Source organism: Schistocerca nitens, chromosome 5 (assembly GCF_023898315.1).
Source record: "Schistocerca nitens isolate TAMUIC-IGC-003100 chromosome 5, iqSchNite1.1, whole genome shotgun sequence".
Taxonomy (NCBI): Eukaryota; Metazoa; Arthropoda; class Insecta; order Orthoptera; family Acrididae; genus Schistocerca; species Schistocerca nitens.
The window spans coordinates 640,317,241-640,343,517 of NC_064618.1; the positions used below are offsets into that span (position 1 = coordinate 640,317,241).

The 26,277-nt window shown below is 44.1% G+C and overlaps 1 protein-coding gene across 1 annotated transcript; it reads right to left on the bottom strand.

Moving 5' to 3' along the window:
* Positions 1-660: 660 nt before the first annotated feature.
* On the bottom strand, positions 661-20,767 carry LOC126259549 (chitinase-3-like protein 1). The gene is made up of 11 exons (XM_049956434.1): positions 20,530-20,767; positions 16,863-16,932; positions 16,438-16,614; positions 16,130-16,224; positions 15,909-16,040; positions 13,611-13,738; positions 12,152-12,278; positions 11,861-12,046; positions 9,115-9,237; positions 7,142-7,297; positions 661-1,044 (listed from the first exon to the last, which is right to left on the bottom strand). Exons 2-11 carry the CDS (start codon positions 16,930-16,932, stop codon positions 769-771), a joined length of 1,470 nt encoding a protein of 489 aa, XP_049812391.1. The 5' UTR covers positions 20,530-20,767; the 3' UTR covers positions 661-768.
* Between the last annotated feature and the right edge of the window lie 5,510 nt (positions 20,768-26,277).

The following is a 26,277-nucleotide window of genomic DNA, read 5'->3' on the forward strand; positions in this document are numbered from 1 at the left end:
TAAAAGTTAAGTGTTCTAGTAGCTACGTTCTTTTCTTTATCACATTCATAACTTATCCTGTTCCAGACTTCACGCCAGACGGCGTGAGTTGACGCGTGCCCTTTCGGCTACTTCACTGTGGACTGGCTGCCTTGTCAGTCCACTACAGTATGTTACAGAAATTGTGTTATTATTGTCGTAGGAACCATGCCTTCATACAGATTTCCACTACTGTAATTTTCTTTAATTGCATTTGGCAATCGAGGGGCGGGGAGAAGGGTTTCATGTGGACACCCTGTACATTAACTGGCAAACAGTTGAAAAAAGCTGGCGTGTATCTAGCGTGAACCTGCTTATAAAACTTTCAGAGTGAAAACTACGAAGATTCTTCAGCCGGCTACGTCTCTGTCACGTAGAGATCGCGCTGAAAACAATAAGCAGAAAACATCTCACACAGAGGTACACAAGCAGTCATTATTAGCACCTATCTTCTGTGGTTGGAACAGGGAGAAGCTGTAATAGGCGTTACGTTGAAAAGTACCCTCTGCCGTGTACATCACAGTGATTCGCAGAGTTCAAAACTACATGTGTAAGGAGTACAGTCAGTTTCCTTCAAATGTCAGCATCTGACACGGCACAGGAATGCTTGGTGTACAAATGAGATGCTTTTGCAGTGCACAGTAAAGCTTTATTTAGTCAACGAACGCCATGGCGACTAGCGGAAGTACAATTTGAAGAAGCAGGTACTTGAGTGCAAAGCCGAGGTATCGGCAGACTACGGGAGAGTGCTCAGCAGGCGACGAGGCTCTTGTAGTTGCAGGCAGAGGAAGACTCGTCGAAGACGAGGTCCCCTGGGCAGGTGAACTTGCTGGCGATGTAGCCGCTGCCGGAGGCGGTGCACAGGTAGAACACGTTGCAGTCGCTGGGGTCCCGGACGTAGCCCGCAGAGCTGCAGACGCCGGAGGAGCTGCTGGCACTCGCTGCCGTGTTGCTGCTGCTAGAGGAACTGGAACTGCTGCTGGAGCTCGAGCTGGAACTACTGCTGGAACTGGACGAGCTGGAACTCTGTAAAATACGTCATAGGCTTCAATAAAGGCAGATGGTTCTATCTAATAGTACATCAGAGAGACTGTGGGAAGTTGTTCAGCGCTCCCTGGAGTTCCACGCCGTGCTATTAGGCGCCATGTTTTATGTTGTCATTCTGCAGCTGTCCTGAAAGCTAGAGAGTTGATGGGTGGCTTCATAAGTTACGCAATTGCTGAATTTCTTCGGAATCGTGCCGGCCATGTGCTCAGGGTATAAGCAAGTACATGTCTGGAAAAACGATTGAAGACTGGAGAACATATTTTTACGTATGTTTGTAACAGTGTGTTATTTTTTGCGTACATTGATGTATTTGATTACTTGTGTAATAAAGCTTGTTACATCGAAGTTCTCCTTACCGTATACTCTAAGCCTTTCGATATTCCGAGAAGTTTGTGACATTTGAGAATAGTGAAAAAGACTTGCGTTCTATTTTGTAACATACGCAGCATAAGATTGTAAGTTTCGTTGTGATTGAAAACTTTGTTTCTAGAGAGAAGGAAAGGTGAATTATGTTTTTTTGTTTGAGCTTTATAAAGTAATTGATTCAGTTTTTGACAGTCCCAATAGGGATCATTCCAGTAGCTGTCTTTTTTATTTTATTTATGACTTTCTGGAAATGTTACGCTTGTGACCAGATAGTCATCCCTAAAAGTCCATCATGCATGAAGTCCATGAATGGCTCCGTGTAGTAATCGAACATTAACATTTCCAGTCAATGACCGTTTCACTTGTACAAGAGGACTTAGTCCATTCCACGTTAACACAGCCCACAACATTATTGAGCTACTACCAGCTTGCGAGTGACTTGTTGACAACTTGGGGCCACGGTTTCGTGGGGTCTGCCCCACACTCGAAGCCAACTGTCGGCTCTTACCAACTGAAATCGGGACTCATCTGACCAGGTCACTGTTTTCCAGTCATCTGGGGTCCAACAAATATTGTCAGGAGCCGAGGAGAGGCGCTGCAGGCGACGTCGTGCTGTTAGCAAAGGCACTCGCGTCGGCCGTCTGTTGCCATAACACACTGTCCTAAGGGAAACGTTCGTCGTATGTCTCACATTGATTTCTGCGGTTATTTCATCCACTGTTGCTTCTCTGATAGGACTGACAACTCCCGGTTGTTAAACGAAGGCCGTCGATCACTGTGTTGTCCTTGGTGAAAGATAATGCCTGAAGTTTGGTATTCTCGACACACTCTTGACATTGTGCATCTCGGAGTACTGAATTCCCTAACGATTTCCGAAATGGAATGTCCCATGCATCTACATGCAACTACCATTCCGCGTTGATTCCCTTCGTGCGGCCATAATCACGTCGAAAACCTTTTCACACGTATCACCTGAGAACAAATGACAGCTCCGCCAATGGACTGCCCTTTTATACCTTGTGTCCGCGATACTACCGCCATTTGTACATGTGCATATCGCTACCCCATGAAATTTGAAATAAGGACTATGGGACCAAACTGCTAAGGTCATCGGCCCCTAAGCTTACGCACTACTTAATTTAACGTAAACTACGAAGGGCGTGACCGAGCGAGGTGGCGCAGTGGTTAGCACACTGGACTCGCATTCGGGGGGACGACGGTTCAATCCCGTCTCCGGCCATCCTGATTTAGGTTTTCCGTGATTTCCCTAAATCGTTTCAGGCAAATGCCGGGATGGTTCCTTTGAAAGGGCACGGCCGATTTCCTTCCCAATCCTTCCCTAACCCGAGCTTGCGCTTCGTCTCTAATGACCTCGTTGTCGACGGGACGTTAAACACTAACCACCACCACGAAGGGCGTCCAAAACGTTTTGCACAGTCATCTCCAATTTTTTTATTTTATGCAGGAGAAGAATGAAACCTTTTGTGAACATTCTTGGAACATTTAACTATAAGTTGGTATACAAAAGTATTTTATTTACAGGTGAGCCATAATGGACCGTGAAGTAGATGTTAGGTTGCGACAACGGCCGGTGATGGAGTTCCTCTTCAAGACCGGCGATGACTCTGCCACATCGATTCACAGGAAGTTGCTCCCTGTTTATGGGGAGGACACAGTGGATCGCAGCAGAGGACAATCCACGATGCGGTAGACCATCGACGGCAGTGAGTGATGTGAATAAAGAGACCATTGATCAAATCATCGAAAATGACAGATGTGTGACGACACGACAGCTTGCTGAAAAGACTCGTTTGTCATTGGGTAGTGTGGAATCACTGGTACAGCCACCAAGATACAGAAAAATCTGTCCACGTTGGGTGCCAAGGTTATTGACATGAGAAATGAAAACGATGGGGAAGAATGTGTGCGAGGGTCTCATGAAGACCTTTACTGAAGAGTGGAAATAATGTTTTGACGGCGTCACTACCTAGGATGAAACATGATTGTTTTTGTCCGAACCTGAGAGCAAAATCCAATCCATCGAGTGGCGTCATCCGGGTTCCTGTCGGAAGAAGAAACCAAGACTTTCACGAACAGCAGGCCGAAAGGTGATGGCCTCCTTCTTTGGGATCAGTGTGGTGTCATTTTCATTGACTTTTTGGAACCTGACTCCACAATTAACCGGGACTGCTACTGTTTGTCCTTGGACAAACCGCGACGTGCCATCAAGACCCACAGACCACAGCTTCAGGGTCAGCTCATCAGACTACACCATGTCAATGACAAACCCCATACAGCCCTTACGACGCAGGAGAAAATCAGGAAAATGGGTTGGGAAATGGTTCCTCATCCTCCCTACAGTTCAGACTTGGCTCAGTCTGATTTTTACCTCCTTGGTCGTCTGAAGGCCAACCTGTACGGTAAAACATTTGATAGTGAGAAAGACCTTATTTCCTGTGTCACGCGATGGAGTAAAAATCAATCCCCAGAATTTTACCAAAGCTCATTTACATCATGGAAAGAACGTTGGGACAGGTGCGTCACAGTTGATGGAGGCTACACTGAGTAGGCTCAATGTATAACTAAATGTTACAAGTATGTTCACAAAAAATTTCATTCTCCTCCTGCAAAAAATTAAAAAATTAGAGACGACTGTGTAAAACTTTTTGAACGCCCTTTGTAACTTACGCTAAGGACAAGACACACACCCATTCCCGAGGGAGATTTCGAACCTCCGACGGGGGGAGCCGCGCGAACCATGACAAGATGCCCTAGACCGCACGGCTACGCCAAGCGCCGCTACCCCATGACTTTTGCACCTCAGTAGGTATAATAAATTTCACAATAAGTCGGAGGAGGCTTATAATGTTCGCTACACATACAGGGCGAGATAAATTAGCGCACTCCAGAGCGTTTTCTTGCATATTATCAGCACAGAAATGTATATGACAGTATTTCGCTGTGTGATATTTTCGGCAGAAAACTGACGTACGTGAGTGTCGAACTGGCAACACTGTTCTCACATATACGACAAAATATTCATTAAAGACGTTGTAACAACATTACCCAATTACTGGAGCAGTTAAGAGTATACGCTTGAAGTACTCTAGCTGGAGAGTTTCGCGTCCATTTGGGAGCGTGTTCGTTCTTATTTGGCAATTTTAGCCTGCATCACGGTAAGATAGCGCTATCTAGCTTCTTAATCGTTATACCGACGTTCTATCAGGTCTCATAAAAATCATGTGTTTTTGTTGTGGCGTTAACGACCAATATCTAGAGAGCAACTTACCCGAAACTTAGGAGGCTATAGATTAATCAGTTGAATTAATTTCACTGGCGCGAAATTCAGTTAATATGGATGAAATCAATGAATAGGCAATGGCACCTAAAGATAAAAGCGAAGCAACATTTAAAAATTCTGAACTTCAGTCTAGTGAACAGTCGTGATGGCCCTCCATCCTGTTCCTACTTCTGGTATTCATCTTCACATGCAATTATATTTGTTCATAAGTAATAGGAAGTAATAGAAAGAACAGAGGCACTGAGGCGCACTCAGATAGCTTGAGCATTCGGCGGCTGCCCGCGGAAAGAAGGAAGTTTTGGTTCGAGACGCAGTTTGGCACATACTTTAATTAATCAAGACGTATTCGTTACTTTTAGATTAACCTGCACTACATTACATTCATGTATTTAGGTGATAAAAGTCAGGGGATAGTAATATGCACATATACAGACGGTGGTAATATCGTGCATACAAGGTACAAAGAGCAGTATTCATGTGATTCACGTGAAAAATATCCCGGCATGATTATGGCCGCACGACGGGCATCAATATGCTATGAAGGCTGAATGGTAGTTGGAGTTAGATGCATGGGACATTCCATTTCGGAAATCGTGAAGGAACTCACTTTTCCGAGATCCACAGTGTCAAGAGTGTGCCAAAAATACCAAATTTCATTCATTGCCTCTCACTACGGACAACACAGTGGCCGACGACCTCCACTTAACGACCGAGAGCAGCGGCGTTTGCGTAGAGTTGTCAGTGCTAAAACACAAACAACACTGCGTGAAATAACCGCAGAAATCAATGTGGGAAGTACGTCGAACGTATCCTTTAGGACAGCGCGGCGAAATTTGGCGTTAATAGGATATGGCAGCAGATGACCGACGCGAGTGCGACATCGCCTACGGCCCCTCTCCTGGATTCGTGACCGTATCGGTTGGACCCTAGACAGCTGAAAAACCGTGACCTGGCCAGACGAGTCCCGATTTCAGTTGATAAGAGCTGATGGTAGGGTTCGAGTGTGGGGCGGATCCCATGAAGCCATGGACCCAGGTTGTCAACAAGGCACTGTGCAAGCTGGTGGTAGCTTCATAACGATGTGGGCTGATTTTACATGGAATGGACAGATCATTGACTGTAAATCGTTATGTTCAGCTACTTGGAGTGACCATTTGCAGCCATTCATGGACATAATCTCAAACAATGATGGAATTTTTATGGATGTCATTGTCCCATGTTAGCAGGCCACAATTGTTCTCGATTGGTCTGAAGAACATTCTGGACAGTTCGAGCAAATGATTTGGACATATCGCCAGGCATGAATCCGATCGAACATTTGTGGGACGTAATCGAGAGGTCAGTTCGTGCACAAAACCGTGCACCGTCAACACTTTCGCATGGCTCAATATTTCTACAGGCGACTTCCAACGACTTGTTGAGTCCGTGCCACTTCGGGCTGCTGCACTACGCAGCGCAACAGCAGGTCCGACACGATATTAGGTGGTATTCCGTGACTTCCGTCTCCTCAGTGTAAACCTGCAGATTCTTCTTTTTTTTCCTTTTGCTAATGCCTTTGATTAGCTTCGGCGCAGGGTCGGCATTGTTATTAACGAACTTGGCATGCTTAATTTAAGTGGTGGCCGGATGGCGTTCCTGTCGTCATCGTGTTACCCTCCTGGGGTGGAAAATATGTACCCCAACTTTTGCGTATCGGATTACGCATGTGAAAGTGAGAGACGATTTTCTGTACGTTTGAGAATCGTGTTAACTGTGACGCGACTCGGGTACCAACCTGTTATTCACCTGGTGGGATGTGGAAAACCGCCTAAAAACCACATTCAGACTGGTCGGCACATCGACATTCGTCGTTAATCCTCCGGACGGATTCTATCTGGGGCCATCGCAACACCTCGTCCCTGAATCGGTGCTTTAACGCGCACGGCTATCAGGACGGGTTCATAAACACAAGTTGTGCATAAAAAATGAGGTAAGAAGGTAGGTGTGTAACAGCGCTTCAAACAGGGGTAGAGTTTTGTCAGGCAGGGGCTGCGAGCACATAGTTCTTGGAAGCGTGTAGGACCGTCTATCTCTCAGCTGGAACCACTCATTGCTTCCTTACATCTTCGCGTTACGTGTTTTCTAAGAGTGAGATTGGTATCATAGCAAAGAAGATGTCCAGGATGCTCTGCATTTAACAGGTGAAGCATCAAAGACACGTTCTAACGTCTCACATAAAAAAATAAAATTTTAACTACGTGAAAAATACATTGGAAACTTATGAAAAACTGATTGTTGTAAATGGATATGAAGTCGTCGGTATACGTGGGATATCATTCAGAGGAAAAAAAAAGAACCAGAAGAAGGGAACGTAGGCAGTATAATGTGTATGCGTCATAAGCTGCTGTTAACTACAGTGACCACACTTACTGAGGAACCGCTGTTGGTGGAGGTGATTCCACGAAGGACCTCGTTGATGGTGCTGAGAAGAGGGTAGGTCTTCGAGCCGCAGAGGCCTTTGAAATCGTCTGTCTCCAGGCTCCAGATCATTCCACCAGCCAGGCCCATGTCGAGAACGTATTGGGACTGAAAACAAACATCAAAAAACATAGTTGTTGCCGATGTATATTGGTATATGCCATGCAGTGGTTGACATCAGAACATTACTCAAAGTTCATAGCTGGGAATACGAAGTGGAAGGAAGGGAAATTTTTATCAATGGAAACCCAGACTGCAGATCTTCAACAGTGTTTGTCTTGCTAGATCCGAATCTGTCTTCTGTTAATAGAATGAACCCTATTTTTAGTGCTCCGATACAGTTTATTACTCTTTACGTATTTCTTGCTATTATTCAATGGCTGTTACTACGGGCAACTTGTTTTTCAATTTTTGTTCTTGGTGTGCATTGAATTTTTAAACATATGACAGCCTTTATCTCTTGGTATTACTGGTTACCCAGTTGAGCAACTAGTCGCTTGTAGCGGTTTGTTTCTTTATCAATGTCTGAGGTGACGTATTAAGGAACTGAGGAACATCCTGACTTGACTACAAAGTTTCCGGGAGTATTCCTGGTATCGCCTAGTGGCTGGTTCCTCCTCAGCAGATAACAGGCCGGGAAGTAACTCAGTAAATGGAGTATGCGACGCAGCGCCCCATTTCGAAGCCGTTGCATTTTCTCAGTGTGAGATTTTGCATTTGTGTCCCAGATGGAGCAGACAAGTTACATCGAACGCCAGACTGTCGCTGCATGCAATGTATAATGATGACCTTGCATTAATTAGTGGGTAAAATGCGCACAGGATTTGAGGTATCTTCTTCCACGCCTGGTTTGCGTGCTGTCTCCATGTAAGCCGTCGATTAACTGCCACCCCTAGGTATCTATCACTGTCCATTGAAATGGAGTGTGAGGGGTCTCCAGTTTGGTTCAAATGGCTCTGAGCACTATGGGACTTAACTTCTGAGGTCATCAGTCCCATATAGACTTAGAACTACTTAAACCTAACCAACCTAAGGACATCACACACATCCATGCCCGAGGCAGGATTCGAACTTGCGACCGTAGCGGTCGCGCGGTTCCAGACAGGTCTCTAGTTTTTCGAGATCATCTCTTGATGAGTGGCAGTGTCTGACTTTCGCTGCTGGCCAGGGTGGCCGAGCGGTTCTAGGCGCTACAGTCTGGAACCGCGCGACCGCTACGGTCGTAGGTTCGAATCCTGCCTCGGGCATGGATATGTGTGATGTCCTTAGGTTAGTTAGGTTTAAGTAGTTCTAAGTTCTATGGGACTGATGACCTCAGAAGTTAAGTCCCGTAGTGCTCAGAGCCATTTGAACCATTTTTTTGACTTTCGCTGCAATGAGTCCAACTCGCCGGTCCGTTACCAAATGTTTGATATCTCTGCAGGCGTCCTGTAGTCAGGGTTAAGTGCAGCTGGCGAACGGCTCCTGCTTATTAGGGCAGTGTCATCTGAGTAAAAGCACTTGGTGACTAATGGCGAACTTAGGAGGCAAGTACCCTAGGCACTGCACAAAACAGGTCCTATAACGAATCCCTGCAGTACTCCTGTATGAATATGTCATTGAGACGATTCGCTGAATGCAATCCATACTGCGAAGGTACGCCAACAGAGGTAGTTCTAGAGATGCTCCACCACTGAGCTTAACATTCGTTAACTATTTATCTTGCTACCTCGAGTTAGCATTACAACATCAACTTCAGGCAACTGTTACTGTCTCACGAAGGCCTTGTAAGGTAAACACTTTAAAGTGAATTACATAAATGCCTTAGAATATCCACAGTTGGTATTTTTAACTAGTAAATAACAAGAGTTTCTCCCAGGCTGTGAGGGAAGAATCCACCAGAATGAATGTGGAAGAGTTTAGAGAATTATAGTGTCGGCTGTTACCTTGAGTCTGATGGATTCTTCGTTGTCGTAGCCAATCCACTGATTTCCGTTCACGGCATATGGCACCTTCTGCTCCTCGTCCCAAACGACTGTCCACCCACCAGCGTTAATCTTTTCACAGATCTGCAAATATGAAAAATATTATACAACCAGTTGTATTTATTCTAAAAAAATAGTACGTTACTGAAATACATCTCGACGAGGTCAATGAATAACGTAATGTACAGCCACTTAGATAGTAGCAGTACAAAAGCAACTCTGACCTCCAAAATTTCGTCATTACAAGTGGTAAATATTATCTAAAGAAATTTATAAACCAATGAGCGAAATGGAATAAGCACTTGAACTGAAGAATGCCTCTGAAGGGTGTATCTGTATCAGCGGCCCAACCGGACACGAAGGTTGCAGATTGGCAAAAACATCGTAAACTAAGTATTACTCAAGAAAGAAATGTTTTCAGACGAACTTAAGTAATGATAGAGTGCTTCCTAGAATAAGAATCAAGTATTAAACAATGTTGTTGTTGTTGTGGTCTTCAGTCCTGAGACTGGTTTGATGCAGCTCTCCATGCTACTCTATCCTGTGCAAGCTTCTTCATCTCCCAGTACTTACTGCAACCTACGTCCTTCTGAATCTGCTTAGTGTATTCATCTCTTGGTCTCCCTCTACGATTTTTACCCTCCACACTGCCCTCCAATACTAAATTTGTGATCCCTTGATGCCTCAGAACATGTCCTACCAACCGGTCCCTTCTTCTTGTCAAGTTGTGCCACAAACTCCTCTTCTCCCCAATTCTATTCAATACCTCCTCATTAGTTATGTGATCTACCCATCTAATCTTCAGCATTCTTCTGTAGCACCACATTTCGAAAGCTTCTATTCTCTTCTTGTCCAAACTATTTATCGTCCATGTTTCACTTCCATACATGGCTACACTCCATACAAATACTTTCAGAAACGACTTCCTGACACTTAAATCTATACTTGATACAATAGAAATGTAAATGGATGGCAATTAATACGGCTGGAGAATACTATATGAGTCAGAGGTGGCCGTGAAGACACGCCCAGAGCAAATGGCGGAGGGAGGGAACGTCAGGCCCGCTCATACCAACTACCCACCTTTTAGTTGCTCAACACATCATATCCTCAACTTTTACCCGCTCAAAGGCACTATATCCGCAACTTTTACCTGTTCAGCACACCAACTTGCCCAAAATTGCCGTTAACGCCTCTACCCAAACTCCGTAACTAGAAGCAGGTCTGTGATGATTTTCTCTTATCATCCTCCGCAACACTTCAGTGAAGCATATTTTGAGGAGTGCAACAATGTTAATCTAAAAATTACCATAACATTTTTGTTACAGAAGCTAAATCATTATATTAAACACCATAACTGTCAGAAAGACGACGAAAAAGTGTTCAAAGAAAAAAAATTATATAACAAAGAGCTTAATTGAAAGCACTGTTATGTAAAAGATAAATTTAAGTTAACAATATAAATTGCTACAAGCTGTAAAGAAGACACGTTAAGTTGCAGACAGGCACAAATAAAAGACGCTTGCCCAAAATTTTAATTGTGCCTGTCTACATGTGAAAGGGTCTTCTTTGCAGCAAGTAGCAATTTACTTTTTCCTACATTGTTCATATTCCTACCTGGCGTTTCCATTGTTTGATAAATTTAATAACACACTTCAAAAATTGCAGTTTGATCGTTCACTATCTTGCCACTGCGCAGTTTTGTTCTATTTGAATATTTTACAGTAAAGGAAGTGTTAGAATTATATATTAATACTTTCAGCTGCTGACGGGCGTTGATATATATCAAAGGGGACAGGTGAAAATGGGATCTCCTTCTTACATGGCAGACGCTCTATGCATCTGAGCCACCGAGGGCACAGAGGATAATGCGACTGCAGAGACTATCTCGCGCACGCCTCCCGCGAGACCCACATTCTCACCTTGTATGTCCACACACTACATTCATAGTGTCCCACCCCAACACACTCATTACTCGTCGAAGACATTCTTACCAAGTCCCGTAAGAGTTCGGGTAATATGTGTGCATCTGCACAGAAGAAGAAGGTCATGGCCGGTATTGCCAGGACTATATACTTACATGGATATGGTGCCTGTTCTTTCGGACATGTGGTGCCTGTCCGAAAGAACAGACACCATATCCATATAAGTATATTTAATGTGTTGTCCAACTGAATAATTTCTGAAGAAGCGCACAGACAAAAGTTTCGGTATAGGTGTTATCTAAACTGAAAAAAAGCTGTTGCCATCGGTAGAAAATTAAGAGAAACTGGATTGTTCAAGGCCTAGAGAGCCGGCCAAGGTTCTTAACAAAGAGTTGTTTAGACACGAAAATTTGAGTTGATGTTGTTGGATCTCTCTGGGAATGATTCATCAACAAGCACCTGCTTACGTGACTACGAAATGCAGCCTTCAAAGAGGACATTATGCAGAGTGCTGGAGGATCATAAACAGTTTGCGAAAGGAATGAGGCCCAGCTCAGTCGTTGTATTATGTTGAAACTGGGGCTCTGATCTTGGCGGATATTACTTTGGACACTTTTCATGAACCTCAGTTTTGGTACAAGATGTAAGCTGTTTGTATCAGTAAGAAACTAAATATTCATTTTCAACCATTACATCCTTGTCTCAAAGGATCGTCCATCATTTGCATAATGTTGACCATAAAGTATTGGGGTAACTTGAGTAGTAAGTAAGTGTGGCAGTACCTCATTGTACCCCATCATGCCGGACTCCATGGTGTATGGCCCGTTGGTGCCGGGTGCAGTTGCAGGGGCTCCGACTCCGGTGTTGGCAGTGCTGGACAGGGTGAACGTCCTCCCGTAGGTGCCCATGCCCAGAACAAGTTTTGAGGGGTCGGCTCCATTCTCAATCCAGTAGCGCACACTCGAATCCTGGGAATCGTACAGAAGTGTTGTGTCAGCTGCCGCTTGTGCCACCCAGCCGGGAGCGTGCTTTTCCAGTGGAGCAGAGTAGTCGAAGGGGAGACAGACACTCACCACGTTCAGCTGCCTCTCAGCCTCCGTCTTGTCAGCAGAGCTGGCGTACAGTGGGGCGTTCTGTCCGGTCTTGCCGTCCCACGATCCGTGGAGGTCATACGTCATCAGGTTGATGAAGTCCAGGTATCTGTAGAAGGTTAAATGTTGCAGGTTGTGATGCCTCTGTAAGAGAGGGCTCTACAAGCAGTCTGGGAACACAAAAAGAAAGACAAAGTCACCAGATAATGAGGTTCCGCGACGGCCCCCAATTGTCATAGTATATCTGTAAGAAAAAGTGTGTTGTTGGTCTGCAGTGTCGGAGATATTTGCACAATGGAGGTGTCCGTGTAGAGTATTACAAGTTTTATGACCTTGCAGTTATTGACACTGCTCAAAAATAGGCTGCTTTTAGGAAGAAGGGTCTTGGCACCCACATGTCATTAGCGCGGGAAAAGAAGGCTTTACGTAACACCAACGAAAGTTGCTAACAAATGATTCGACGGGCGCAATGAAGGACCTGAGATGTCCAATGACATGTTGGAACAAATAGAACCTTTCAGGAAGTTAGTGGAGAGATCCTCTGGATGTTATTGTTTTGTTTCTAAACTTACTATGTGATGGAAAGATCTTAATTTCGAATTTAGGCTTTATCGGAGAATTATTCGAGATATCAGAGATGAATGGAAACGTCATTTTGAAGCATCTGGTGACGATGTCGAGTAATAAACGCTTTGAAACACCGCTTCAAGGCGACATTTCCACTCATTTGATGTCCGGTGGAGATTTAATCAAGGTGTTATTTGTTTGAGATTAAGTTTTGTAAAGAGTAATTTTGATCAAACTAGCCAAGGTCCAAAACAGAAATCTTTTGTTTAAATGAAAAGAACTGTAATATATACCGAGCGAGGTGGCGCAGTGGTTAGCACACTGGACTCGCATTCGGGAGGTCGACGGTTCAATCCCGCGTCCGGCCATCCTCATTTAGGTTTCCGTGATTTCCCTAAATCACTCCAGGCAAATGGCGGGATGGTTCCTTTGAAAGGGCACGGCCGACTTCCTTTCCCGCCCTTCCCTAATCCGATGAGACCGATGACCTCGCTGTTTGGTCTCTTCCCCCAAACAACCGAACCCAATTGTAATATAGGTCAGTTATGTTTATGTAGATGGTGTGCCAAATCTTTTGTTATTGACTGCAAATGCCACACTCAAGTGCAGTTGCTTATAATTAACATATGTAATTAATGCATGTGAACTGCTCAATTGTCACCTAATAAATCCACCAGTACTTAGTTAACTTCAGTAGCAGTGATAACAAATTGATCACCACATTAATTACCTTCCCAAAGTAAGCAAAATTGCACAGTGCATAAAACGGCACCCAGTATGGAGATACTAGCTAATCGCTCGCTACAAGGTGTTTTATTGTGATCTCGGTACTCTGGGGAGAGGATAAGGTATATGTTGCTCGTTTTCGACTTACTTGGATATTTGTGGAACGTCGTACGCTGTTCCGATTAGATAGCGACCGACACCCACTGCGGCCGTCAGAAGATACCCGTATTTGTCGAATTCTGTTCTCAGCTCCTTAATCAGCTCAACGAACGCCGTCTGAAACAGAATTTTTCTAGCGTCAGATCTCCATGTATCCATAACTTAGCAAAGGACACTGTGACTCATGTTAACGCTAATAACACAACGTAATTACTGTAATACAGACAGGTGGTGGAGAAAAATTTTCAGGCTGCATCTCCTAACAACCAACGCTTTTTGATCTTTTTTGTTTTGCATTACCAGCTTAGAGACATCATGGTACGGATTCACAAAAAATGAAAACTGATTCACTAACCATGTATCATTGTAACAGGAAAACTTTTGAGTTAAAAAAATACAAATAGTTCCAGTATGCGAGAAATACAGTGTGTCGTCAAAAGTTTGCAAACATCAAGTGAAATGTGGCGTGTATGAGGCCGTGCCTTGCATCCGAGGAGTAAAAGGTTTGTCACAATACTAATTGTGAAGAAATGACAGTGCCATTTACGAGAGCTGTTCGGAAAGTAAATGAATACCACAGTGAAAATCAACAATTTTTTATTCGCAACAGTTAGCCACACCTTCCAGTTACCTCTCTAATTAGTCGCCGCTCCGACTTAGACATCTGTCGTGGCGTTTTACAAACTGTCAGTACCCTCGCCACAGAAATCAGCCGCCTGTGCTTTCCGCCAATTCTCTACGCTGGTCTGTCTTTCGTTGTTTGTGCCAAAATGTTGTCTTCATAGCCAGCGGTTCATGCGAGCAGAGATGAACAACGGAGAGAGCCAATTAAGGGCTGTATTATGGGTGATCAAACACTTCCCATCGAAAACGCTACAGGAGTGTCTTCATTGCCTCTGAAGAATGCGGCTGAAAATTGTCTTGAAGAGAGAAACGCATGACATTTATGTTATGTGCGCTGCATAGCTTAAGGCGAAATCCCTCACTAAATCAACAGACTTGGTGGGAGGCTTTGTTGTTTTAGGCATCTCTGATCACTTTGCGCTCTGAACTGGAAAGAGCGATCGACAGGCCCAATACATCTGTGGAAAAGTTCCATCGGGTCTTCTTAGTAGTTTCCATTACGCGCCTAATCGGACCTTACTTACCGAATGCGCCTCGTGTTAATAAAGGAAATAAAATTGCCAGAATGAATCTACTACCATTATGGTCCTCAGCAAATAGTACTTCCTAGTATTACTTTCATCTATTACGTTATTTTTGACGTGTTTAAGATACTGCCATCATCAGATCCTGTAATAACCAGCAAAATCTGTGTATAAAAAATTAGAAGTCAACATCCGTAAAATATCATCCAAAAAAATCCCTCAAACGAAGTTCAACTTAACGTGAAACTCTCCAGCAGAGTTCGCTACTGAATGCCCGCTTCGCCTTATGTTTCATTGCACACTGACAGTAAGCAAAACGTAGTATAAAGTAATACAATAAAATAAATAATCGTTCAGCGACCTAGCCAGTATTATTCGCAAAACAGGATGGTTGGTGTCTGAAGAACGAACAAGATCGTGCTTGCAGGGCTTTTTACTGCACTGGGTGCGGCATTTCTTTTTCGAACCTGACGAAAGATAGCTTATTACGTTTTTCAGCAGCCACTGCCAAAAACTAGACCTTTTAATGCACTGTTGCAGTTTACCGAGGCTAAATGTTCAGCACGAAGTGTTCCTGAAACAGGGCGGTCGTCCTTTAGGAGGATAGTCAAATGGCAACACTGAAATCCTTCATGTCAAGTATCAACTCTACTCAAGTGGCCTGGTGCCATCTCAGCTAAAAGCGTTAACTCGCTTTCGAACGACAGGAAATGTCTCGCTGTCCAGAGTCGTGAGATAGACAAGATGTTTAAACAGTGTTTTTCCCGAGTGTTTGGTTCTCTATAATGATGGAGCCTTATGCCTGAGTTCCAAATTCTAGCTATTTAGTTTCTTATTTGTCCGTACACAGAATGGAGACCTCAGAGCGCAGACCATTGGTGCGTACCAACCGACAAATAACATGTGTATGATTTACTATGTTATCGGATCAGTTCTATTATTTTTTTGGTGGGCCAGTGTCGCTTCAGACTATAGCTGCAAGTGTTTGGGGTCGTTCTGAAATTTTGCAAAACTAAATCAGCATTTGAAATTGTACCTTTTGCCTTAATGAGAGCAGCAACACACTTACTTGGTGAGATCAGACCTCAGAACGGTTTCCATACAAAAGAGCGCACTTCTCGATGCAGGGAGCGACTCACCAGATCTCCTGGAGAACCGCCACGGTTAGCCGGATATTCCCAGTCCAGGTCGAAGCCATCAAAGCCGTACGTCTTCACGAAATTCACGACGTTTTGCACGAATTTTGCTCGCAGCGAGGCATCGTTCATTACCTTTATAACACAGAAGTAGGCAGCGTGACGTCATTAGCGAAACAGCTAAAATGACAACAAATTTTCACTGCGCCTTGTGTTCTACTTACAGCCGAATACGTAGCAGAACCTTCATTCCATCCTCCAATGGCGACCAGAGTTTTCGTGTTGGACGATTTCAGTGCGTTGAAGCGGTTATATGCGTCTAGCGTGAAAGGAAAAAGTGAGTGTTATATCTAGTACATTTTATTGCAATATGTGGAAATATTATGTTATTTCTTCACTTTACAGGGCACCATTTTAAGTTCAATAAACCTCTAATTCTCTGACGCGAAAGAATCAGACGTGAAACGTTAGAAAATTCAGCACGTAGCTGTGATTATTATAGTTTGTTCGAATCTTCCGTTAGCTGACTTACTTTTTCCACTTGGAAGGTCCAGCCACTCGTCCAGAATCCTGACCTCTCCTGCAGACGTTATGCCAACGAAAGTGTAGATGAGGTGCGTGCACAGCTCCGGCTGAATGTACTCTATCTCAAACCTGCCGTTTCCGTTCCTGTAGGCGGACCAGCTGCCGTGGTAGCACACGACCTTTTCTGGAAAACAGTGCGAGAGTCATTTCAAAGTTGTGATGGGCACAAACAAAACTAACGAAACAATTATGGAAGAAGAAAGTACGTAAGTGCAGTATGTTTGAGACTCCAGAACCTGAAGTAACCTTTCAGAGGGTAACACAAAAGCAAATAATATATTGAGTTCTATGCTTCATTTGGCCTCTACATTCGCATTGCTTTATCACGAGAACACACAGGGATAGGCGTATAGGAGTTTGGGCTAAACTTACTATCTTCGGCACCACAGATGCTGAGAGAAACGCCGAGGATCACGGCAAGTCCAAGCAAGAAGTGAGACATCTGTGAACACAAAAAATTTTTACTTTGTGATGACTGATCATGTGAACATACAAGAAAGAAAAGCGTTGAAATCATCTTGAGAAGTTTCGTAACATAACCTCGATTATATATTACTAGTTTAGCGCCCGCTGCTGCCCTCGGGTAGACGGTATGGTTTAATTAAGGCCATAGAAGTATGGTCTTTTCCGAATGTATTTCTGACCAAAAAGCGATTCTGGCAGCTGGAGTCGAAGGTTTTTTTCAATCGTGCCTTTTGAGTTACCGTGGTGATATTTCCATAGAAACTTTCATCCCCTAACACGTATTTCTTTATTTCTAACCAAGATAGCAAAATATTTTCATGAAAATTTTCATCCCCTGTATCATCCCCTTAGGGGCTGAATTTCCAAAAACACTGAAACCCGTATTTTCTTTTTTTTGTTAATTTCGAACAGAGATGTCATATGCAACATATTGTTTCGATGTCTTTTCTGTATCAGAGTACACACTTGGTACCCGTCAATGTGAGCATTAGCTAGTCTGCATTCAAACGTGTGGTGCGAGTTATGCTAAACTGTAGTTTCAGTCGTGTCTGTCTGTGGTAAATTACTAGGAACCAGCTACTTTCCGCTTCGCACTGAACAATGGCCTGAGAAATACAAGTGTAGGACTACGAGTCCATGAAGTGCAAGACTCTAAAGGACGTCTGATACCGCTCTAACGGGACGCTTACAGCGCACGTATCAGTCTGCGCTTGATGTGGGAATACTATTGATGGAATTCAGCAGTAAGTGTTCTTGAAGAGTGATATTACATTTACGTTATTACAAATGAATATGATACTGGACGGGTGGAGGGTTCTCAGTAAGTAGCCTACTGCCCTCGAATACCAACAGGTGTTACTCCCATTTCTACGAAGGACGATCGTACAAGCTACGTCCTACGTAATATAAATTCACCTAGGCCTTCTTGGGGCCGTCAAGTAAGAGTGTAATAAAACTTCGAGTTTTCGACGATAACCCCCGTCGCCTTCATCAGGAGCAAACGGACTGTTGTGACAACTGCTGTGGTGGTCTTATATCAGCCCGTGATTAGTTGATCAACGACAGTGTGAAGTCATCATGGGAATCCTGTAGATATGTGCGATGCTGGTAGCTTCACTGCTCCCATTGGAACGTAAGCAACTCGACGAATTTCTTAACGTCGAGACGCCGCTTCCGTGAGCAACTAGGACCAGCGAGGATTATAGCTGTTGCCCAAGGTGAAGTTGTTGTTGAACAATGTCTCGCTGCCATAGGTCAATCGGGTATCAACTGCGTCTTTTTAAATAGGAATCCCCATTTTTTATTACATATTCGTGTGGTACATAAAGAAATATGAATGTTTTAGTTGGACCACTTTTTTCGATTTGTGATAGATGGAGCTGTAATAGTCACAAACGTATAAGTACGTGGTATCACGTAACATTCCGCCAGCGCGGACGGTATTTGCTTCGTGATACATTACCCGTGTTAAAATGGGCCCTTTACCAATTGCGGAAAAGATCGATATCGTGTTGATGTATGGCTATTGTCATCAAAATGCCCAACGGGCGTGTGCTATGTATGCTGCTCGGCATCCTGGACGACATCACCCTAGTGTCCGGACCGTTCGCCGGATAGTTACGTTAATTAAGGAAACAGGAAGTGTTCAGCCACATGTGAAACGTCAACCACGACCTGGAACAAATGATGATGCCCAAGTAGGTGTTTTAGCTGCTGTCGCGGCTAATCCGCACATCAGTAGCAGCCAAATAGCGCGAGAATCGGGAATCTCAAAAGCGTCGGTGCTGAGAATGCTGCATCAACATCGATTGCACCCGTTCCATGTTTCTATGCACCAGGAATTGCATGGCGACGACTTTGGACGTCGTGTACAGTTCTGCCACTGGGCACAAGAGAAATTACGGGACGATGACAGATTTTTTGCACGCGTTCTATTTAGCGACGAACCGTCATTCACCAACAGCGGTAACGTAAACCGGCATAATATGCACTATTTGGCAACGGAAAATCCACGATGGCTGCGACAAGTGGAACATCAGCGACCTTGGCGGGTTAACGTATGGTGCAGCATTATGGGAGGAAGGATAATTGGTCCCCATTTTATCGATGGCAATCTAAATGGTGCAATGTATGCTGATTTCCTACGTAATGTTCTACCGATGTTACTACAAGATGTTTCACTGCATGACAGAATGGCGATGTACTTCCAGCATGATGGCTGTTCGGCACATAGCTCGCGTGCGGTTGAAGCGGTATTGAATAGCACATTTCGTGACAGGTGGATTGGTCGTCGAAGCCGCACGTTCACCGGATCTGACGTCCCCGGATTTCTTTCTGTGGGGAAAGTTGAAGGATATTTGCTATCGTGATCCACCGACAACGCCTGACAACATGTGTCAGCGCATTGTCAATGCATGTGCGAACATTACGGAAGACGAACTACTCGCTGTTGAGAGGAATGTCGTTACACGTATTGCCAAATGCATTGAGATTCACGGTCATCATTTTGAGCATTTATTGCATTAATGTGGTATTTACAGGTAATCACGCTGTAACAGCATGCGTTCTCATAAATGATAAGTTCACAAAGGTACATGTATCACATTGGAACAACCGAAATAAAATGTTCAAAAGTACCTACGTTCTGTATTTTAATTTAAAACACCTATCTGTTACCAACTGTTCGTCTAAAATTGTGAGCCATATGTTTGTGGCTATTACAGAGCCATCTATCAAAAAACGAAAAAAGTGGTCGAACTAAAACATTCATAGAGGTCCTACCATAGCGCCATCTGGTTTCCCCCTTCAAGCTAGACAAGTTTCGTTCTTTGTAGTTTTTTCGTTTGACGCTTATTTAGTGAGATATTTGGCCCGGTCACGATCAGTAGACCACCATATATATATATAAATATATATATATCACTTAAACCGGTTACACCATGTAACCATGGGTGCTAACAAAGTCTCGTATGACAGCGTGCTGTCATTGAATGTCCTGTTAAAGAGGAAAAACTTGCTGCTGAAATTTGTCTCAAACTCAAGCGAGCTTTAAAGGATGTGTGAATGGGTGCGAGCAATATTAGGAAAGATGCCAAACGCTTCAGAGGTGGGAACATGCGCTCGGGCTACTCGTATATTACGGCACGTGACAAGGAAAGAGTGGATGAATTCATTGGAGAAGAAATGCAGCAAAACTTGAAGCAGAACACAATGGGGTGCAGGAAAAGCACGATCTCTTTGGTTAGCAAAAAGCTTGTTTCCGTTTGGTCCCTTAAGAGTACAAAGTTCAGAGAAGAACCATCACCTAACACCTTCCTCAGGGATATCGAAATAAAGGTGACCATTTTTTCTTTGGCGAACATTGTAACCAACGATGAAAGGTGCATCACTAAGATTAAGACGAGGTGCATAGTGCATCCAAAAACTAAAAATTAAGTTTACAACAAGGAGTTGCTCGTGACTTTCGGTGAGGTAATTGCACTTTCCAGTCGAAGGCAACCGTACTCGAGTGCCATGGACGACGGGAACAAGAGAACAGCTTCAGAATGAACAAGTAGAGGGCGAGCAGGCTTACCTTGATCCTGGAGATGGCCTCGCTGACTGATGTGTGGGACAGCAGAAGGGAACAGCTTATATAGGCCGTGCGAGCTTCACAAAGGGGATGTGACAAAGGCTACCGCCTTTTATTGTGGACGAGTTTGCACGGCTTACCGGAAGATGTACCGCATAAGGAGAGAGGAGCAAACTGCTTACATTAGACTAAGCGCCAGAGCAAACGCGGATTAAGATCCTTCTTCACCTGTCGTCAAATGCGCCGCTGGTTGCGTTACTGCGAACCTGTGCCAAACCCAACAACTCAGCGCTCTCCGTTATCGCGCGCTCCTCTGACACGGCCGCCCATGTTGACATACCAGAGATTTGCTCTCCGATACGACTGATAATTTCGGCGCAATATCGCCTGCTGACTGGGGACTTCGCGAAATTCGTAGCCGAGATTGATACGTAGCTTTCTCCTCGTCAGCCTTCTGGATGGTTTGACGCCGTCTATCGGTCGTTCTCTTTTCAAAGAAACGATCCCGGCATTTGAATGGAACGATTTTGGAAAATCACGGAAATTTTTCAAAGGTATCAACTCGTCGTTTACATGGAACGATCTGGAGAAACATCAGAGTAGCACTTGCGTTAGTAGCCTTCATTATAGTCCCGTTTAAATTAATTGTCAGCTGCTTCCTCCAAGAATGCGCTAATAGAAACTATTGGAGTTGTCGGCTCCCGCTGTGTTGTGTCTTCCGCCTCGCAAATCTTTGTGCCTGCCGTTTCTCAATTACAAAGCTTTTCCTGATGCAAAAATTTCACATGTTTCAAGAAAAATCTAATTCCGAACTTAACTAAAATAGGGAACGCAATTTTCTAATTCTTAAGAACACTATAGGGATACTGTTTATTAATTTCAGAATATTTACTTGGTTTTTGTTGAAGATGAGACTTTAACTTCGTACTCGCTACGCATTAAATATCGACAAACTTTGGAAAAAAAATGGCGCTTTCCGAAGCTTACTCACTGAAAATGAATGCCGTATGAGACTTTGCAAAGAACACTCGCCAAGTACAGTATTTTACTAATCATCGAAAAATGCGTGTTTTAGTGAGTTTAGTAGTTTTTTAAATAGTATAGCACTGTTTCCACAGTTTGGAAATTTCGTGTTTCAAAAGAAGGAAAAATACAAACCATAACTCTGGTCCTAATTAAAATCTGACAAACTTAGAGACACTGTATAGTTGTATACCATACGCGAATTGAAGGCTTTTGACGTGAAACGTCTTTTCGCTCGTCAGTCTAATTTCCTTGTGCGACAAATTATCGTCAGATTTGGGTCGGTCATAACTACAGGACTAACAATGCGTAAACAAGAGCTAACCCCAGAACAGAGAGATCGCGGCTGTTCGTGTTTGTAGTCTAGTATTTGTTTTGGCTGTTATGTCTTCGCACCATTGTAGGCGCATGTACTTCATTGTTGCGTATTAGATTTGTTGAAGTTGTAAATGGTGCGGGAGTGGAAATCCGTTTAGGTAGGACACAGACTTGCATGTCATTGTGAAGAGACTGAGGAGCTCTACAAGGACCAAAAGTGAGACAATGAAAATATTATCCGGAATGATCGCGGTAATAGGTATTAAACTGAAAATTATGAAATAATGAAAGGTGACTTCTCATATGATTCGCTCGTATGTTCGAAATTATGTAAAAACGCAAGTCAGAGGAAAGCTTGAGTCGAAAGGAATCCAAACAGCTTAAAAAGTCCAATGCAGAGCGACTGCGAGAGCTACGGCAACGTCGAGAGGGAAATGAAAAAACGGCGCAAAGTGATAATGTAGCTGGCACATCGGGCATACAGCGGCGAGCGAAGGTCCAAACCAGTGATTTATCTGTTCTCTAACCATTACACCACTCTGTGTACCATTGTGTTGAACAGATTGATAATTAAATTACATGTCAATACGAAACACCTGTTAGAATTTTATCCCGACGTTTTCACGAAAAATCTACGGCGTGGTCCTGAACTACTCACGCAGTTATTTTGTACATCACTTTTGTAGGAGGGACTTTAAAATGATTTTCTATTGCCGCGGAGGGAATAGCGCTTTGGCGGCTTCCCAGAACAGCAGATTACTTGTCGCAGCATCGGAACATAAATGTCAGCTGCCAACCAGCACGAATTAGACTATGTACACAACGTCCTTAGTTATTTGTTAGATATATTCTTCCCCATCATCTTTGGCCACTTCTGCACCATCTAGTATCCTGCTGTCATGTCCTTTCACTTTGACCCAATTTCAGAAGAAATGGGTGAGTTATTCTAGAGAAAGAGCTTGAAAATTGAGCAAGTCAATAACACATTCGTCCATCTCTCTCCTTTATGCAAGCAGTTATTCGGCCTGGTATTCATTGACAGAGTTGTTGTATGTCATGCCGGGTGATATTGTGCCAAATGCTGTCCAACTGGCGCGTTAGACTGTCAAATTCCCGAGCTGGCTGCAGGGCCCTGCCCGTAATGCTCCAAACGTTCTCGACCTTGCTGTCCAAGGTAGAGTTTGGCTCGCAAGAAGACAAGCAGCAGAAACTCTCTCCGCATGAGGGCGAGCATTATGTTGCTGAAATATAAGCTCATGATGGCTTGCCATGAAAAGTAATAGCACGGGGCATAGAATGTCGTAGACGTACCACTGTTCTGTAAGGGTGCTGCGGATGATAACCAAACGGTACGAAGTAGAAACGTTAACGAAATTATTTGTATCACCTAAGCCTTGTAGCACTTCGCTTCGAACACAAATGAGACAGATTACAGCTGCAATCCACTGTTTAAAAATAGATAGATAAAATACACAGATAGACAGCTGTACAAAAGACAAGAAGTGAAGCAACAATCGCATAATATATCACTGCCATGTAACACCTCGATGACACTTAATCTTTCATAGAAAGAACTAATAAGGTGTTCTACAGGAGGTAACTGAAAGAAATACGCAACAAGACGAACGAAACGAAATTTTATTCAAATAAACTGAAGTCAGGTCCCTGGGCGTTACAAAAGACGGGACATGGTTCCTAATAGTATGTGTGATCAACATCGGCAGCAACGCATGCTCTGCAACGTGCTCCCACACTAGCCACAAGTTTGGTATGGGATTCTTGTGATAGGGCGTTGCATTCTCCCAAGAGCGTGCTTCACAACTGCTAGACGGCCGTTGGTGCACGTGAGCGTGCTGCGATACGCCTCCCCACCGTATTTCAAACATGCTCGATGGGTTTTACGTCGGAGGAATGGACAGACCAGTACATTCGCCGAATATCTTCTCGTTGCAATACCTCCTCCACCTGTGTTGTTCGATGCAGTCTGCATTGTTATCCATAAAAATGAAGTCAAGGGCGAATGTATCCCTGAAAAGACGCACATGGGAAAGGAGTACAGTGCCGCAATAACGCTGACGGGACAGTATACTGTGTTCAAGGATTTGGAGGTCAGTACGCTCGTGGAACATTATGTCTCCTGGCAGCACAACGTCTGGACCACCGAAACTATCATGTTTCACAATGTTTTGCGTGCATTACGCGTTCTCACCATTTGAGAGTACGTACAGAATCACTAGTTGTAATGAACCTGCTCTCATCCGAGAAGAGCTCGCAAGCCCGCGCGTCGTTGGTCCAAATGTAGTGGCACCCCAACCCTTCACTCCTGGTTGTCGGGCCATATGGTGGGCGACAATCAGGTTGGTACCCCACTTCTGCCGGGGCGTCTCCAGACATGTCTTCGTTGGACATCAGGGCTCAGATGCATCACTGAAGACAATTCTACTCCAGTCAATGAGATTCCAGACCGAAGATGTATATGGAGGCGTCCTGGGCAGCAGTGGGACACGAACCTGACTGTTGCCCGCCATACGGCGCGGCGCGACAACCAGGAGTGAAGCGTTGGGGTGCCGTTTCTTTTCATAGCAGCACCCCTTTGGTTGTCACAACACAACGCTACATCGAAGACATTCTACGCCCCGTTTTGTTGCCCGTCATACTAAGCAATCCTGGGCCTATGTTTCAGCAAGACAACGCCCGCCGATACACGACGAGAGTTTCTACTGCTTGCCTTCTTACGTGTCAAACCCTACCTTGGCCAGCAAGGTCGGCAGATCTCTCCCCAACTGAGAACGTTTGGGGCGTTATGGACGGGGCCCCACAACCAGCTCGGGATTTTGACGATCTAAAGCGCCAATCGGACAAAATTTGGCACAGTATCACCTAGGAGGACACCTAACAACTCTGTCAATCAGTGCTAAGCCGAATAACTGCTTGCATAACGGCCAGAAGTGGACCAACGTGTTATTGACTTGCTCAGTTTTCAGGCTCTTTCTCTTGACTAAATCATCCAATTTACCTGCAATTGTAATCATTTATTTATCTGTATGTATACATCGCATCTACCGAATTCCGTTCCACTCGGATAATTCATACAGTGTGAGTCTTCTGCACATCTCAGAAATTCTTCCTCAAATTAAGGCTTACGTTTGATACTAGTAGAAACGTTTCCTGTGGTTTGCTGCTTCTTGTTTCCACCTTGCTTCGTCCGACATGCATTATTTTGCTGCGAAGGTAGCAGAATTTCTTCACTTCCTCTAGCGTGTGGTCTCCAATTCTGTCGCCAAGTTTATCGGTAGTCTAATTCTGTTACTGGTTCAAATGGCTCTGAGCACTATGGGACTCAACTGCTGAGGTGATTACTCCCCTAGAACTTAGAACTAGTTAAACCTAACTAACCTAAGAACATCACAAACATCCATGCCCGAGGCAGGATTCGAACCTGCGACCGTAGCGATCTTGCGGTTCCAGACTGCAGCGCCTTTAATCGCACGGCCACTTCGGCCGGCTATTCTGTTACTCCTCAATAATTTTGTCTTCCTTTCGTTTACTGTCAATCCTTATTCCGTTCTCAGAAAACTGTTCATTCCATTCAATAGGCCCCGCAATTCTTCCTCACTTTCATGAGAGATAGCAATGTAATCGGCGAATCTCATTTTTTTTTTTATATCCGTTCATTTTTACTGTAACTTTAAACCTGGTTCTGGACCTTTTGTTTCAATCCGTGTATTGCTTCTCCGATGTTTACACTGGAAATAGACGACAAAGAGGCCACCCCTGTCGCACCCCCTATTCTAACACGTGCACTTTCATCTTCGTCGTCCATTGTCTTCGTTCCCTCTTAATTCTTGTACGTGCTACATATTACTCGACTTCCCGCGTGGTTAATACCTATTTTTCAGAGAATTTCAAACATCTTGCACTATTATACGTTGTTGAAAGGTTATAAATCCTATAAAAGTGTTATGGGTTATGTAAACCTTGTTACGTTATCAAGCGCAACGTCAAAACTGCCTCTGTGGTGCCCTTGCCTTGCCTAAAGCAAAACTGATCATCACCTAATAAGTACCTACGAGGGTTCGTTTTTCGTTCCTCTACTTACTATTTTTGTTAGCAGTTTGGATGAGTGAACTGTTAAACTAACTGTACGATGGTACTCGCATTTATCAGGCGTCGCTACCTTCAGGGTTATGTGGGTGGTATTCTTCCGAACGTCCGATGGGTCATCTCTTGTCTCATATCCTACACTTGAACTTGAATAGCCATTTGGTTGCTGCCCTACCCAATTTTAGAAATTCCGAAGGAATGTTATCTATTCCTTCTGATTTACTTGACAGCAGTTTTTTCAACCCTCTGTGGAATTTTGACCGTAGTTCTGGGTTCCCTATATCTCAAATTCTCTTGCGAAGGCCA

Bases quoted from the DNA above. Each gene is read 5' to 3' on its own strand.
- LOC126259549 (XM_049956434.1), bottom strand. From the start codon at position 16,932: ATGTCTCACTTCTTGCTTGGACTTGCCGTGATCCTCGGCGTTTCTCTC. The intron at 16,615-16,862 runs GTAAGTTTAGCC...ACTGTTTTCCAG, and splicing joins CATCTGTGGTGCCGAAGATA to AAAAGGTCGTGTGCTACCAC. The intron at 9,238-11,860 runs GTACTGCCACAC...TCATATTTGCAG, and splicing joins GCATGATGGGGTACAATGAG to ATCTGTGAAAAGATTAACGC.